At 40.5% G+C, this 16,557-nt stretch overlaps 1 protein-coding gene across 1 annotated transcript in view; it reads right to left on the reverse strand.

The window, feature by feature from the left end:
• Positions 1 to 1,517: 1,517 nt before the first annotated feature.
• Positions 1,518 to 16,557, reverse strand: part of LOC124805684 (lipase 3-like) — a 64,588-nt gene continuing 49,548 nt past the window's right edge. The window contains exons 7-8 of the mRNA XM_047266252.1: positions 11,095 to 11,237; positions 1,518 to 1,670 (exon numbers count right to left, since the gene is read on the reverse strand). Of these exons, the coding sequence (XP_047122208.1) occupies positions 1,518 to 1,670; positions 11,095 to 11,237 (296 nt within the window). The remainder of the gene's footprint in view (positions 1,671 to 11,094; positions 11,238 to 16,557) is intronic.

Here is a 16,557-nt window from a genome sequence, read left to right on the forward strand (position 1 = left end):
TCTCACTGTGGATTTCTTTCAGTTACCTGTTGTACTATACTGTAGCAGTTCTTTCTGTGTATGGTACAAGTTTCATTGTGCTATGTTACTTGCCAGTGACAAATGGTGCCAAATTTACTTTCATCTTTAATTTTTGCGCAAGGGTACATCAAGAAAAGCAACGGACTATTAAAATGGATGAAATGAAATGATCGTATGGCATTGTTGGCTGGGAGGTCCTCTTCGAGTTCGGCCGCCAAGTGCGAGTCTTGTTTCAGTCGGCGCCACATTGGGCGACTTGCGGCCGATGATGAGGACGAAATGATGATGACGACACAACACCCAGTCCCCGAGCGGAGAAAATCTCCAACCCGGTCGGGAATCGAACCCGGGCCTAGTGTATGAGAGACAAGCACTGTGACGGTACGTCACATAAATATTGGCATTTTTAGCGGTTGTAAATCGTAGTTTACGTATTTTATGAATATAATTAGTGTAAAAGATATAGTTAATGTTCTTGAAACAACTGATATGCAGCGATAGCATCTTTATTTAACGTCTATGAAAATAAAAAAAGATCGAAATAGACGCGATTGTACGGCCGAGGAGGAAGGACGTATTTTGTGGAACACATACTGTTTTGTTTCGCTATACGGAAGGCAGCCATTGAGCGGCTACATATATTTTATGTAAGTTATTCGTATTTCTGCTTAAATAAACTTGTTATTATTATTACGAAATGAATTTCTTTGTAATAGTTGTCACCTCAAATGCTCGCCGAGGCTAATTATTTTTAATAAGCATTTTTCAGTAAATTGCGCTGCGAGAAGCTCATCTTACGATGCAGCCTCTGGTCAGCCATTACGCGCCAAAGTATTAATTTATTTTCCAGTCTTTAACAGTAACTGTAAATGCGAGAGATTTCGTTATAAGAACCTTTTTAAATTGCAACAGACAATTAACCTACGTTAAAGTTCATGTTTTTAAACTATACAGATTCCATGAGTTCAGTAAGTTTTATCTTGGGCGCTCCACGGCAACAATCGAAATTCTCTCAAGCCTTGCTTTGCAATCAATAAATAGACATTAACAAAATTACATTCAATTCAGTCATCACGTTCCAAATCTTAAGTTGGTACATGAATAACTGAGGCCCTTCAAGAACCCGTTTCATATTTACTTATGCACGTAAGTAAAAGCGATAAGAATAGACAATATCCCTGAGAGAAAGAATCTTGCTGATAAAATAAAAATAAAAATATATAAAATATATATGTAGTGATTTCTTTTATATACGACGTAACGTGTGACACAAGACGTCACAGCACGTTACCGCCCAGCTAAGCAGGCGGACAATCAAATGGATAAAACCAGTAGATGAAATGTAGAAATGAATTTAAATTCATTATGAATATTCGAACGGTAGAGGTTAAGACTTTATAATATTTATTGATAAAGTTGGTTTACTCTTTTGACATATCTTTTTTTTAACACAGTATTTCCATCTTGATGAATTTGAAGAGAACACCCGCTACAGGTCACACGTAGCGGCTCATCAGACTGACAACTTTGTTGTACACCAGGTCCCTGGCGTGGATGGCCCACATGAAGTCGAGGTGGTTAAACGTATCCTGTGTAACGAGGAAGCGGCCGATGCAGTTTGGCAGCTGCTTGTACAGTCTGTCGACGTCCTGGAACAGAGGTAATGGGATTTCAGCAAGCGCGTAAAACCATGATACTGAAATGAGCGTCATAGCCTCCAGTTTTGGTCTGCTCTCAGGTTATCAGCTTCTTCTGTTGTGCATAATATATTTAAGAGTACTTTCTGTTTTGTTATAAATCAGAGGAATAAATAATGGTAATGTGATACTACTATGTTCATGTATTTATCTATTAGGTTCTATATGGCCATTACATTTGGTCATAGAACGGATCAGATCGCTGATTAGAAAATTTGTATAAGAAAGATTAACAACAAACGAAAAGGGGGTTGGGTTGTTGGGGGGAGGAGAACAGACAGCGAGGTCATCGGTCTCATTGGATTAGGGAAGGACGGGGAAGGAAGTCGGCCATGCCTCTCAAAAGAACTATCCCGGCATTTGCCTGGAGCGGTTTAGGGAAATAACGGAAAACCTAACTCAGGATGGCCGGACGCGGGATTGAACCGTCGTCCTCCCGAATGCGAGTACAGTGTGCTAGCCACTGCGCCACCTCGCTCGGTAATAACAAACCAAAACATTGTGATGGTGTAAAAGAATAAATAACACATTACTGAAAAAAATTCTGCATCTATAGCTACACTCTGTGAAACACTGTGAAGTGTTTTTGAAAGATATAGCCGCCATTTTACTGTACAGCTGGTTTTATTCCACAATCTAGATTTCGGTCTTAAGCCATTATGAATTGTTACAGGTATTAAAAATCATTAAACTTGAGCAGAGCACAAGTCATCGTCACAACATGTACCTTCGGTTATATAAATGAATTTTGTCAAAAGTAAATGTCCACTGTGAAGTGCATGGCAGAGGGTATGTCCCACTGTAACAGTTATTAGGGTTTCTTCCTTCCCATTCACGTATGAAGCACGGGAAAAATGATTCTTAAAATGCCTCTGTGCGTACTATAATTAAACTTATCTTGTCCTCACGATCCCTACTGGAGCGATATGCATAGGGTTGCAGTATATTTCTGGAGTCAGCAATTAAAGCCTCTCCTTGAAGCTTTGTTAGTAGACTTTCTCGAGACAGTTTCCGCCTATCTTGAAGACTCTGCCAGTTCTGTTCTTTCAGCATCTCAGTGCCACTCTCCCGCGGGCCAAACAAACCTGTGGCTATTCGTGCAGCCCTCATTGTATACGTACAACATTCTCTGCTAGGCCTGTTTGGTATGGGTCCCAAACTCTTAAGCAGCATTATAGGATGGGTTGCACAAGTAATTTTTAAGCAATCTCGTTTGTAGACTGATTGCATTTCCCCAATATTCTACCAATAAACAGAAGTCACCTACCTGCTTTACTGACGACAGAGCCTATGTGATCGTTCCACTTCATGTCCCTACCAAGCGTTACACCTTAATACTTGTGAGAGATGGCCGATTTCAACTGTGACTCACAAATATTATTAGGATGGTGCGTAAGTTCGTAGTGTTTTTGTTTTGCATGTTGGTATTTCGGTTTCTGTGGGTTCATTTATCGATTGACGTTTTTTATTTGTAATTCACTATTGCTGTTTGAGTTAACATTACGTCATTAGGGATATGATGGAGCTCGTTTAAACGCATTAATCCACAATAATAGTGTCAGTGTGCTCGAGAACTGGCAAATGTGATGAACTGTGATCATTCCCAGTTCGTTTGACGTTTGAGTGCAATGGAGAAGATTCAGAAATCGAGTGTATGGGTACCACATACTCCACGCCAAAATCACAAAAATAAAAGACTGAAAATTGCCATAATGAACGGTAAACCATTTTATTCGACAATGATTTCGGAGTTTTCACCAAATACAGACATAATCTCATTACTTACGAGTGCTGTATTTTGACAAACCACTAAGAAGCAATCATGTTCCATTCTCATCTTCTTTCAGCCTGAATTTGAGCTGAGAAAGTGATCAGGAATGGCCGAAAGCGAATTTTTCGGGAGAGCGCGATTATTACCTACAGGATTTTGAAATAAAGGGAGCTCTGTTCGACAGAGAATCTAAAAAAATTTTGGCTGGGGAAAATGCAAAGGATCTTGAATCATTCTACCTTACACTTTCCCAAATTTCCTCATTTAGGTAGACATCTGTCACTTCTTGCAATGTAAAAAGATCATTTCCCGCATTAAAGAATCTTCCGGCAGGCCAATGCAAGAGCCTGAATGAGGAGAACTTGGATTATTATTTATTTATGCTGTGGCTTTTAGTGCCGGGAGTCTCTGAAAATATGTTCAGCTCGCCTTCGATGTAGCTTTCTTCATTTAAGCAGAGGTGCTGCACCTTTAAGGGAACTGGGTCAGTCACGGAAAAAAGGAATTCGGAAGGAACTGGCTGTGGCCTAGGGTAAGGGACCGACCTCGGCATTTGCCTAACTGAAATGGAAAAACCACACAAATCCGTTTTCATGGTTGCTGGCGGATGGTTTCAAACCATCTCGATTCCCTAATCCATGGACTCCTAGCTCAACGGCTCAACGTGCAGGGCTACCCCGCTCAGTAAAGATTCTGGGAAAACTGGTTGTTGTACATTATTTTAAAATAAGATTAAATGCATCGTAACAAAAGACTGAATTCTGACACTGCATGTTTTTCCATTAATTGTGAATGTTTAGTCATTTGATAGTAAATGAATACAGGCATATTTAAAGTTGAATTGAGCAGTTATTATAGTATTACAAGAGCGTAAATACATTTTCGACATGGAGGGGGGAATTCAGGGGGCAGCTGATCCGAACACATTCAAACAACGCGCTGAAAAAACCTTTTAGAAAGGAACGAACTGTAGAATGTGATGTCATCACATACCCCTTCCGCTCTTCACAAACCTCTCGCCATCTTTCCGTATCAGAAATAGTTTTCGTAACTGAATACCGCATAGGTCACCAGATTGGCGATATTTTGCCATTTGAGCGACTAATGATAGAATATTCAGCAACTTTTTAAGGAAATACAGTTATTAACGTTTGGGCGATAGTTTTGTTGTTCAACGCGATTTTTGAGCTTTGCAGGCAAGTCCAAGTTTATTTTTCTGCTCTGATACGTCCTTGAACGACCTCACCTTAATGAACATAGAACGTGATTTGCTTAGGGTCATTGATGTGACTAGTGTTATCTATAAATCTACCCAAATTAAATCGAGAAAAGTAATTTCGGAATGTGCTGTTTAATTTTATATCCTAAAGTTCGAGGCCTTAAGCAAACTAAGGGTTTCTTATTAGCAATCTGGCACTGCTACTCGTGGTTTCAATAAGATGACGCTGCCGCGCAAACAGGTAACAACATAATGAGTCTTCTCGAAGGGTTTTCGGAGAAAGTGTCATCTCAAAAAAAAACTATGGTCCCTTCGTCTACCGGACCTTATTCCACCAGACGTTTTTATCTGAGGAGCAGCAAACGCACTCTTTGTGAACTGAAAACTGAAATAACTGCGTACATGAGATACAAATCGTACTCAGATCTGCAGAAAGTGTTTTCCAATAAAATTAAGTGTGTTCCGATTTCCATAGCCGACCGTGGACGTTTCAACTGCACAGCAACGTTCCTGACACCTTGTATAAGTACAATAATTATCTTATTATAAATCGACTCCAGATTCCTCTGAAGTAAATTTCCTTCTCAGTGACTGTAAAAGTTGAGAAGATGTTTAATATGAACATTAGTGTCGATCAGAATTTATATCTGTGATTCTAAATACACTGATAAATTACAGAAGAAGTGACTAATAATGTGTTTTTTACTTTGTTGAACAACATGAATTTCCAATTTACTGTTTGTTACTTTTGAATGCATTATGGGAACAGCAGTGATCAATGTCTAATAAATAATTACTATTAAAAACAGTCTTGACCACAATTTATTTTAACAAGGTGACCGGTTTCGACCACTACTGTGGTCATCTTCAGATCATTGAGTAGGAACCTCTTTGTTGGAGAATCACTACTGATTGTTGTCAAGCAGAGACCTATTACAGACTTCTACGCCAGAATAAAAAACTCGTTTCTGAACCGCAGACAGAGATGCATATGCTAAACGGAAATTATTTTTACGTCTGATATTGTTGTTATGGTTTTTACAGTTGATTTTGAAGTCAGTCTTACTCTGAACCACAAAATCACTAAGGAGTAGGGTCTATATATTTTGGCGCTTAAGTGTAAGAAATCCTAGGTTTCGGAAGAGGGTTCTGCAAGATTTTCGGGTAAAAACTTTACACAATAGTCTTTCTACATGCTTCTGTAGAATAAATACTCTTTCGACCTCAGCTTAGCTCTGCCTAACGATAGTACTGACTGTGAGTCAGAGTATGTAAAGTAGGCCTGCAATTCTGACTGCAAGTCAATGCAGTGAGACATACTCGTATTTCTAAGTAAAATGCATGTAGAATTGAGCGTTTTGATTGTATTCAGTGGGCTAATGCCAACTCAGTTTGTTATTTATATGGACGCCAACTTCACACATGTCAACCAACCCATGTTCACTGATTTCTACTTCAGCTGCCTGTATATCATTTTTAGCTTTAGATCGAGAGGTGTATGGGGGACTCTCAAGTGTAAACATGTCTATATCTGATGTCAGCCAGCGTATGCTCATTGATCTCTACTTCAGCTACCTGTACATCATTTTTATTTGTTTCGGATTGGACGATATTAGTGTTTGTAAGAGTAAGAGTTAAGCTATCTGCTTCCTACTAGTTGTGAGCCCGTTCCATTAGTTTTCCGGCTGAATCTTGTACGGTGAAAGATTTATACAGAGTAAATTACTTCAAGTTTTGTAAGAAAATATTATATTAAACCAGAGATGGTCAAATGTGTAGCAGCGTCTCTGTTCAACAGCAATAGCTAATTCAAGGTGTTATGGGTAATGTGTTAGAGTAACAGTTAGAGTAACTTCAGATGGAGAGATGTATGGAGGACTCTCGAGTGTAAAGACGTGTTGTATCTGATGTGTGCTGGATATATACTTACTCGCTATGGGCAATTATGATTCTTTTATTTGTAGGATACTATGATGTTTGCTAACTGTAAATTTGCTAACTTGCATGTTCTACAGAGAACAACGAAGTATAGACTTGAGGGTAACATCCGTGTACTACAAACTCATTTATATGGTGTCACTAATCAATTCTTTCTCAGCGTGCTGCATGAGTCTATGATTTTTCTACGTATGCTAGATACAAGTTTCAATTTGATTAGATAATATTTTATGAAGTGATAATAATGAAGACACAATGATGTTCAACTAATGATAATAATGATTATATTTGAATGATAAGGTAAAGAAAAGTGATGGCACAGAGGTCACAGTGTTATAATGAGAAATGTTTTATGATAATTTGAAGTTAATGAAAACACAATAATGGATTAACAGAAGTACAAATACTATTTTAACTATTGTGTAAGAACATGAAATAACTTGGTGTACACATATATTAGTCCCTGTATTACAAAGAAAAGATTTGGTTTTGAGTGGTACAGTAATCACGCCTGTTCCGCTTGATATACTGCATTTTTATGAACTAATGATGCTTTTACATGATGTGTACATTGACATTTAGCACTTGCTTATATTACTTTTGTTTGCAATAACTGTGCCATTAACAATTCCAGCATAATAATTCCATCATGCTTTTCAGGTACAATGAGCTATTTTCAATCACCCATTTCCTTTCTTTTACATTATTTGCAATCTACGCTTATACTGTATGCTTCTAGTTGTTAAGTCATTCTGATTTCTTTAACATTATGATGCCTATGCTTAGAATAGTCTTGTTGTCACACATGTTTATCTTGCTTTATTTTGAGTGACCAGTTTGACGACTATGGACGATAATGATTTTCTTTTGCAGCAAAAGTGCTCTTTCCCTTGCCTTATTCCCACTTTTCCCAGTAGTTATGCTCATTCCTTACATCTGCTATTATTATTTTATTTTCACTTCCCTATATGAGATATATTACTTATGTATAGCCAATATTTGCAACAAACGTCATTTTCAAATCTCATGTACTATAAAGGTATTCTACTATACTGGTCTTTCTTATGAGCTCTGACAGCATATAGACTGATTAATTATGAACTATGTATTTTGTCATTTATTACTGTCAATCTTTATGTACTATTTTCTGGAATTGTTGCCTGTTTACGTTAAGTTTCCAAGTCTACAGGCACAGCCACAGCCACTGTTATTCTACATGTAACAACTGCTATTCTGTGGACAGTCACTACCAGTAAATGTATTTATCTCTAATTTACTTCTAGAATAGCTCAACTACGAGTCTGAAACGTACTCTATATATCATATTCTTAGATAATAAACTATGATCACAATTTCTCACTTAAATATTGATGGCGCTCCCATAAATAATGCAGTTGTTATCTGCATAAGTTTAGGATTTTATATTAATGTCCACTGCTGTCATACTTAGCAATCTTAAAAGAATTTAATGTCTTTTTAAGTCCCATTTTCCTTTATGCTACTGCCCTTCTCTACCTTATCCACTGAGATGATCGTGAAACATCCGGTTGTTTACTTGTCTGCAGAAATATAAATATATGAAAGCTTACTGATGTCGACGATAAGGCACTACAAATGAGAGAGCTGTAATGGCATCTTTCAGTGCCCTCACAACTGTACTAGGCAGCATTAAATATATAATTGGCTGAGTTGTCATTAGGTACCATATCTACTACTGCCACCAATGAGTCTGCTCAGTGCCAAATCTCTCTACTTTGACATAACTAGTGACGCTCAAAAAATATTTGAGGTAACATGACTCAAAAATATAATACTCTCAGGAAAAAATATGAACCAATGTCTATGGATCCTCGATTTGCAGACCATCCAGACTCTAACTTTGCATCAACAATGCCATTATCCTTGCCTTTTTCACTTTTTATATTTTATACTCATGATGTAGTTACACTATGCTTCATGTAACAATGCCTATGATTAGTCATAACTATGGAAATGAGCGTTATACTTGATCTCACATATTAGTGCACATAAGCACTATATTTCTTAACAAGGTTATAAATAATTAGTAATGTTTTTCTATAACTCTGTGTTGTGTAACTCAGGTTGTTTAATTCCCATGTACTTTGTAAAGAGCGATTTGCTCATACTATTGTGTTTTTCTTAGACATTAGGCTACATTTCAGAGTTTCATAGTGCACTTGAGCACTGTCATGCCTCACTATCTGTACATTCTTGATTCCTAACCACAGACGTTAGATGGTTAAAGAAAATAATTCACAAATTACATTTATGCTGTTCAGCCAGATGCTCACCCAGTGTTAATGAGAGCCCTTTTTTTAAGGGGTGTAGGACGTCAAACCGGCCGACTGTGAGTAGGCACCAAAGGACATTTTCTACATCTACATCTACATGGAAACTCTGCAAATCATATTTAAGTGCCTGTCACAGGGTTCATTAAACCACCTTCACAATTCTCTGTTATTCCAATCTTAATTTCCACTGTCCTCAATGTTGTGACTTGGCAAGACAGCCAAGCCACTAAGGGGTGAAGCCGAAAGGCACGCGTTTAAGCTCACGCAGGCTGGCGTGAGGTCTGGAACAGTTAAAAGATTTGAGTCTAGCAAATAAAGTACGTAGCTGTTGGAATACTTTAATCCATAATTGGTGAACATCGATCTGGCGGTACATGCATCACAAGGTAAATAGGAAATGATAATGGCGCCTTGCTAGGTCGTAGCAAATGTAGCTGAAGGCTATGCTAACTATCGTCTCGGCAAATGAGAGCGTAATTTGTCAGTTAACCATCGCTAGCAAAGTCGGCTGTACAACTGGGGCGAGTGCTAGGAAGTCTCTCTAGACCTGTCGTGTGGCGGCGCTCGGTCTGCAATCACTGACAGTGGCGACACGCGGGTCCGACGTATACTACCGGACCGCGGCCGATTTAAAGGCTACCACCTAGCAAGTGTGGTGTCTGGCGGTGACACCACACTCAATATAGGTCTGATGGCTTCCATTACAAAATATACACGTTTGAATTCCACAGAGTGAAATGCAGTGACGTGCAGTAGAAGAATGGCGTGTGAAGAGACGCGACACTATTCTTTGGCACAATTAACACCAAATAACATTTCCTCAAACATATATGTTTTATACAACAAACTCTTAAGAAAAATGTGCGCTACAAAATGAACACATTTTTGAAAAATCGATTTTTTTTTAATTTTTGACGTCCTGTCTCATTTCTCGAGTGGGAGGGATGCAGAGCGCCACTATCAAGATTTTGCCCCAGTTCGGAAATATCGTAGATCAACGGCTCTCAATTATGTATTTATTTAACCCATATAGATATATTTTATTACTAGTTTTATTTCAGTTGCCGAAACTTTTTGTCAAAGAGTTCGTACTCTTACTACAGATTACCCATTTACATTGTTACGCACAAGACACAAAACTGGTTTCTATCAACATATCTCATCTGAAAGTGAGAAATTGTGTTCTATTGTATTGTGTGCTACGTAATGTTACGCTATATTGCCTTAGTTAAGTTTAGTTATTCGTCAAAGAAGCGCAAGTATTCCTTCAATGAACAACTGCAAAAACAACTTCTATTCAACAGCAATATCACAAGCTTAAATAAGTACACATCTGATTCAGGCCCACAGGTTACCAAAGGTTGCTCATGCCTGTTCTACAGAACGAAAGGCCTCTTATTACGGAAATTTACTTGTTTTATGGACCTATTCACAGCTTTTCACTATTACTTCACTCACTGTAAACTGTGTTGTTATTTAAACACTGTTGGCACAACGATTTACCAAAAATTACAACCTGAGTATTGACAGATTCATGGAAAACCCATAGAACTATTGTATGTTCCATATAACACTGTGAGAATTGATCTGATGTAATTACATTTTCCTGGAGTCATATTGAGTCTCAACTTTATCTGCTAAATGGACAGAAGCTGAAGTAATGAACAAAATTTGTGCCAAGGCCAGAATTTGAACGTGGGTCTTTCGTTTATTGGGCAGACGTGTTATCCCCTACACTAGGTTGGCTATTTTATCCACAAGGCCAGGGTGATGTTGTACGTAGCACATGCACCAAGTAAGCAGCAGACCCAGGCTCAAGCCGCAGCCTTGGCACAAAATTTTAATTCATTACTTCAGCTTCTATCCTTACCAAAGAACGCGCGGGGTAGACACACGGTCTCAGGCACCTTGTCATGGTTCGCGCGGCTCCCCCCGTCTGAGGTTCGAGTCCTCCCTCGAGCATGGGTGTGTGTGTTGTCCTTAGCGTAAGTTAGTTTAAGTTTGATTAAGTAGTGTGGTAAGCCTAGGGACCGATGACTCCGGGAATTTGGTCCCATAGGAACATACCACAAATTTCCAAATTACCACTTACCGAAGATAAAGTTGAGACTCAATATGCGGATCGACGGCGCTTACCTGGACGTCGGCGCACCAGTCATTGTTGCTGTAGTGCAGCGCCACCTTAGCGGTCACCTTGCTGAGATCATAGTCTGGCGGGGCGATGCTTCCGTACCTCTGGATGTTCCCCATCATCCCGTAGTCGTACTGCCGGAAGCGTCCTGCAACAATACGTGGCGTTCACGAATTTGTCTGGGCGTTGGCTAAATGTATTTTTGGTGATAGAGAATGTACCAACCTGTTCTGCAGACACACTTACACTCCAAAAATCAATACTACCAGGGGTAGTAATAAAGTTTTAACTTTCGCCCTAAAAAATAAAGCTACACTATTACTTTTTGTTTATTTGTAGGTATGCGTCTGCATTGCGGGAACACACTGAAATACCCTCGCCTGAGTTTGCTAGGTCTAAAAATATTGCCGCGCGGTTCGAGGCCCAATGTCACTGACTGCGCAGACCCTCCCGCCGGAGGTTCGAGTCCTCCCTCGGGCATGGTAGTTTAAGTAGTATGTAAGTCTAGCGACCGCTGACCTCAACAGTTTGGTCCCTTAGTAATTCACACACATTTGAACATTTGAACCAAAAATATTGGGTTGGTCCATAAGTTCGTAGCGTTTTCCCGTAGGTTACACATAAAAGAAACTTTAGTCAGCAACAATTCAGAGTGTTTCAGAAGAGATGGTCGATAATTCACACATGGAAAGTACAGGCCAAAAGTAGCTAAAAAGCTCCTAATAAACAAGGTTCAGCAAATCAATCGTTATCGAGGTATCGCATTAATTCGAGTTGGAAACCAACTGTAAACGCCCCTGGATACCGCGGTATTTACGTTGGTATCTCAAAGTTTGGGATCGACTGTTTGTTTACGCAAGCGCACTACTTCCCATTCCCCCTCCGTGCTCTGTGTCGTACCGGCCTCACAATCAGTTACGAACGTGAAGCCACCATGGGCAGAGGTTACATCAATGAAGAGTACGCTCACATGTACTTTAAGTATGGCAAAGCGAATGGCAGTGCCCTTGAGGCGGCACGATTTTATGAAGAAGTATTTTCTCACCGCAAGCAGCCCGACAGGGGTACCTTTAGCCGGCTACATTTACGAGTACGTGGATACTATGCAAATCACATTTAAGTGCCTGGCAGAGGGTTCATCGAACCACCTTCACAATTCTCTATTGTTCCAACCTCGTATAGCACACGGAAAGAACGAACACCTACATCTTTCCGTACGAACTCTGATTTCCCTTATTTTATCATGGTGATCGTTTCGCCCTATGTAGGTCGGTGTCAACTAATTATTTTTGCATTCGGAGGAGAAAGTTGATGACTGGAATTCCGTGAGAAGATTCCGTCGCAACGAAAAACACCTTTGTTTTAATGGTGTCCACCCCAAATCTTGTATCAGTTCAGTGACACTCTCTCCCCTAGTTCGTGATAATACAAAACGTGCTGCCCTTCTTTGAACGTTTTCGATGTACTCCGTCAGTCCTATCTGGTAAGGATCCCACACAGCGCAGCAGTATTCTAAAAGAGGATGGCCAAGCATAGAGTAGGCAGTGTCCTTAGTAGATATGTTACGTTTTCTAACTGTACTGCCAATAAAACGCAGTCTTTGATTAGCCTTCCACACAACATTTTCTATGTGTTCCTTCCAATTTAAGTTGTTCGTAATTGTAATTCTTAGGTATTTAGTTGAATTTACGGCATTTGGATTTGACTGATTTATCGCGTAACCGAAGTGTAACGGATTCCTTTTAACACTCATGTGGATGACTTCACACTTTTCGTAATTTAGGGTCAGTTGCCAATTTGTACACCATACAGATATCTTTTCTAAATCGTTTTGCAATTTTCTTTTTTTATCTTCTTATGACTTTATTAGCCGGTAAACATCACCGCCTTGGAGAAATGTTCAAACGTGGGTGAAATCTTATGGGACTTAACTGCTAAGGTCATCAGTCCCTAAGCTTACACACTACTTAACCTAAATTATCCTAAGGACAAACACACACATCCATTCCCGATGGAGAACTCGAACCTCCGCCGGGACTAGCCACACAGCCCATGACTGCAGCGCCTTAGACGCCTTGGAGAAACTGGGAGTTTCGTACACCATGTACGAGAACGTCGACTCAGGTCCGTAACACTCGACGTTGAGGAAAGCGTGTTATGCACTATACACGAACGTCTGCATACTGCAACAAGGAGGACTGCTACCCAAGAGCGTGTCCTGCGTCATAGCAGTGTGTGGCGGATTTTATATCGGCAAGTACTCTATTCGTATCATCTCCAGCGAGTGCAAGCCCTACACAATGCAGACTTCCCTCCTAGAGAGAATTTCTACCGATGGGTGCAACAACAGTGTACCCTGAATCCCCTGTTTCTAAGCAGTACTCTGTTCACGGATGAGACTGGATTTACCCGTGACGGTTTTTATAACTACCATAACTGCCACATTTGGGCCGTTGTCAATCCTGATGCAACACACGTATCACAGCATCAGCAGCGTTATTGGTTGAACATCTGGGCAGGACTGCTTAGAGACCGCATAACTGGACCACACTTCCTACCACAGAGACTAACCGCACAGCAGTACATGCGCTTTCTGCGGACGGTACTTTCATCTGGAAGTACCACTGAACCAACGCCTGGACATGTGGTTCATGCATGACGGTGTTCCGGCACATTTTCATTTACGAGTGCTCAGGCTTCTAACTCTGACGTATGGTCAATACTGGATAGGTAGAGGAGGGCCTGTGCCATGGCCTCCAAGATCCCCAGATTTAAATCCCATGGATTCCTGTGTGTGGTGTCATGTCAAAAGCCTGGTCTACGCTCCCGAGGTCAACTTTCGTGAGGAATTACGTTGGCGGTTTGAAGAAGCCTTCCACCACTTAAAGAATTCTCCAGGACTCCTGAGAGGATTCGCAGCTTATTTCAGAGACGAGGTCAATGTTGCATTCAACCGCATGGACAACATTTCGAACACCTGATTCAGCGTTTAGAGATACCATGTGATCCTAGATACTGAGGAACCGCAACAGAAGATGTGTTGTATCTCGACAACGGTAGATTTGTGGACCCATGTTTATTGGAGCTTTTTAGCTACTTTTGGTCTGTACTTTCCATGTGCGAATTACTGATCGTCGCCGGCCGGTGTGGCCAAGCGGTTCTAGGCGTTACATCCATGCCTCGGGCATGGATGTGTGTGATGTCCTTAGATTAGTTAGGTTTAGGTAGTTCTAAGTTCTAGGTGACTGATGACCTCAGATGTTAAGTCCCGTAGTACTGAGAGCCATTAGAACCATTTTTACTGACTGTCACTTCCGAAACACCCTGTATTTTCTCCTTCACTAGTTACAACAGTCTGCCAACGCTGGGATAACTTTTCCATTTTTCGACTGTAGAAATCAAGTGGTTTTGAGGCGAAGAATTCGTCAATCCATTTTCGAAGTCCATCTTCATACGGAAAGGTGCTTGAAGGTTGTTCGATAAAGAGCGGAATGCGGGTGGGCGCTATCGTGGAACAACATCACTTCACGCAGTTTTCCTGGTCGTTGTGGCTTGCATTGCGTCTGCAAGACGTCTCATTTGTTGACAGTAAATGTCAACAGAGATGGTTACACCTCGGGTAACCGATTCGTAATACACCACATCGTGGTTGTTCCACCCGATGCGTAACATTATCTGTTTTGGATGCTCGCAGGTCTTTGTACGGCGAGTTGCTGCTTTGTTTGGGCTCAACCATTTCTTTCTTTTCCTTATGTTACCATAAAGACACCATTTCTTGTCACCAGTAATGATACAAGAGAGAAGTGGTAGGTGTTATTCATGAGCCAATGGATGACAGGCAAGCAGACATGCATATGTGGCTACCCGCAGTTTTTTGTGGTTTTGGCTTAGTGCATGTAGTAAACAGCACTCGATTTTTGAACCGTCCCCATTGCATGCAAATGTCACAAGAGGATGGAATGGTGACAGTTCATCACATCTGCCAGTTCTTGATCACAATGACTTGCTTCTTCCTGGATTAATCCTTTTAAATAATCTGAATCAAATCCCGAACGTCTTCCTGAATACAGAGCCATCAAAACGAATCTTCTTAAAACGAGAAATTGCAGTGCTCTGTCCAATGGCATTATCCTCATACAAGGCGCAAATGATTCTGGCTCTCCGCTGTTGTCGCTCCTCTATTGAACTCGGTCAGAAGAATATGTCGGAAATGTTTCCGATTCCTCCACCTGGCCTTCCATTTTCTAGTGGCCACAGCTCCATTCGCTATCTCAATATGACGAGATGATGATATGTAAACTTTACAGGTGTCATTTGAGGATTAATCGATTGCACAATAATGTCACATCTTTGCTATCGAGCCGTTACATGTGAGCGAGCAGCGATGTTGTAAGCTTGTAAGCTGTATCGCAGAGTAGGGTTATTATCTTTGGTGTGTGCATAGACAGTAGCAGATAGTGTTTAGCTATGTGAAAGTGATGCCGGCCGTTGTGGCCGTGCGGTTCTAGGCGCTTCAGTCTGGAACCGCGCGACCGCGACGGTCGCAGATTCGAATTCTGCCTCGGGCATGGATGTGTGTGATATTCTTGGGTTAGTTAGGTTTAAGTAGTTCTAAGTTCCAGGGGACTGATGAACACAGATGTTAAGTCCCATAGTGCTCAGAGCCATTTGAATCTTTTTTTTTTTATGAAAATGAGGAAGCAGCTGTAATGTTATGTTTCAAATGTAAAGTCTCATTCTATCGATGTGTTTAATTAAGATGATTATGTAATGATAACTGATCTGAGGAGGAGGAAGTGTAATGGAAAGTTTTGTTTACGTGAAGAGGAATTTTAAGGTAATTTTTTTGAAGTGAATCTTTTATTTTTGCAGCACCATTTTCACCTGCCTTTCTCTTACAATTTTTAATTGATCAAGGTTTTTTCAGAAGTAGAAAAGGAACCAGATGTGTTCCTAAAATACTTCGATTTGCAACGAATAGAGAACACATTGCACCTCACGAGTGTCTCAGTGTAGATACAGTAATTTGCAGCTCTATCATAGCGTCGCGCAAGACAGAGCAGTACTGCAACGCGTTACCCACATTTGCGCAGAATTGAGCTAAGGACTAAATATTTTTATGTTTTTTTTTTTATTTTATGAAATGAAATGTCGTGTGGCTAGGGCCTCCCGTCGGGTAGACCGGTCGCTTGGTGCAAGTCTTTTGAGTTGACGCCACTTCGGCGACTTCCGTGTCGATGGGGATGATATGATAATGAAGACAACACAACACTCAGTCCCTGAACGGAGAAAATCTCCGACCCAGCCGGAAATCGAACCCGGGCACCATTGCGCAGCATACGGCCGCGCTGACAACTCAGCTATCCTTACCAGCTTTTGTCATTCAGAGACAGTTACATTTTTCTGTGTTCTGTATCAGTTTTAGTTCTGGGATCCGGGATCAGTTCTGCAAAACCAGGTCGTAAGAT

This window comes from Schistocerca piceifrons, chromosome 7, assembly GCF_021461385.2.
Source record: "Schistocerca piceifrons isolate TAMUIC-IGC-003096 chromosome 7, iqSchPice1.1, whole genome shotgun sequence".
Taxonomy (NCBI): Eukaryota; Metazoa; Arthropoda; class Insecta; order Orthoptera; family Acrididae; genus Schistocerca; species Schistocerca piceifrons.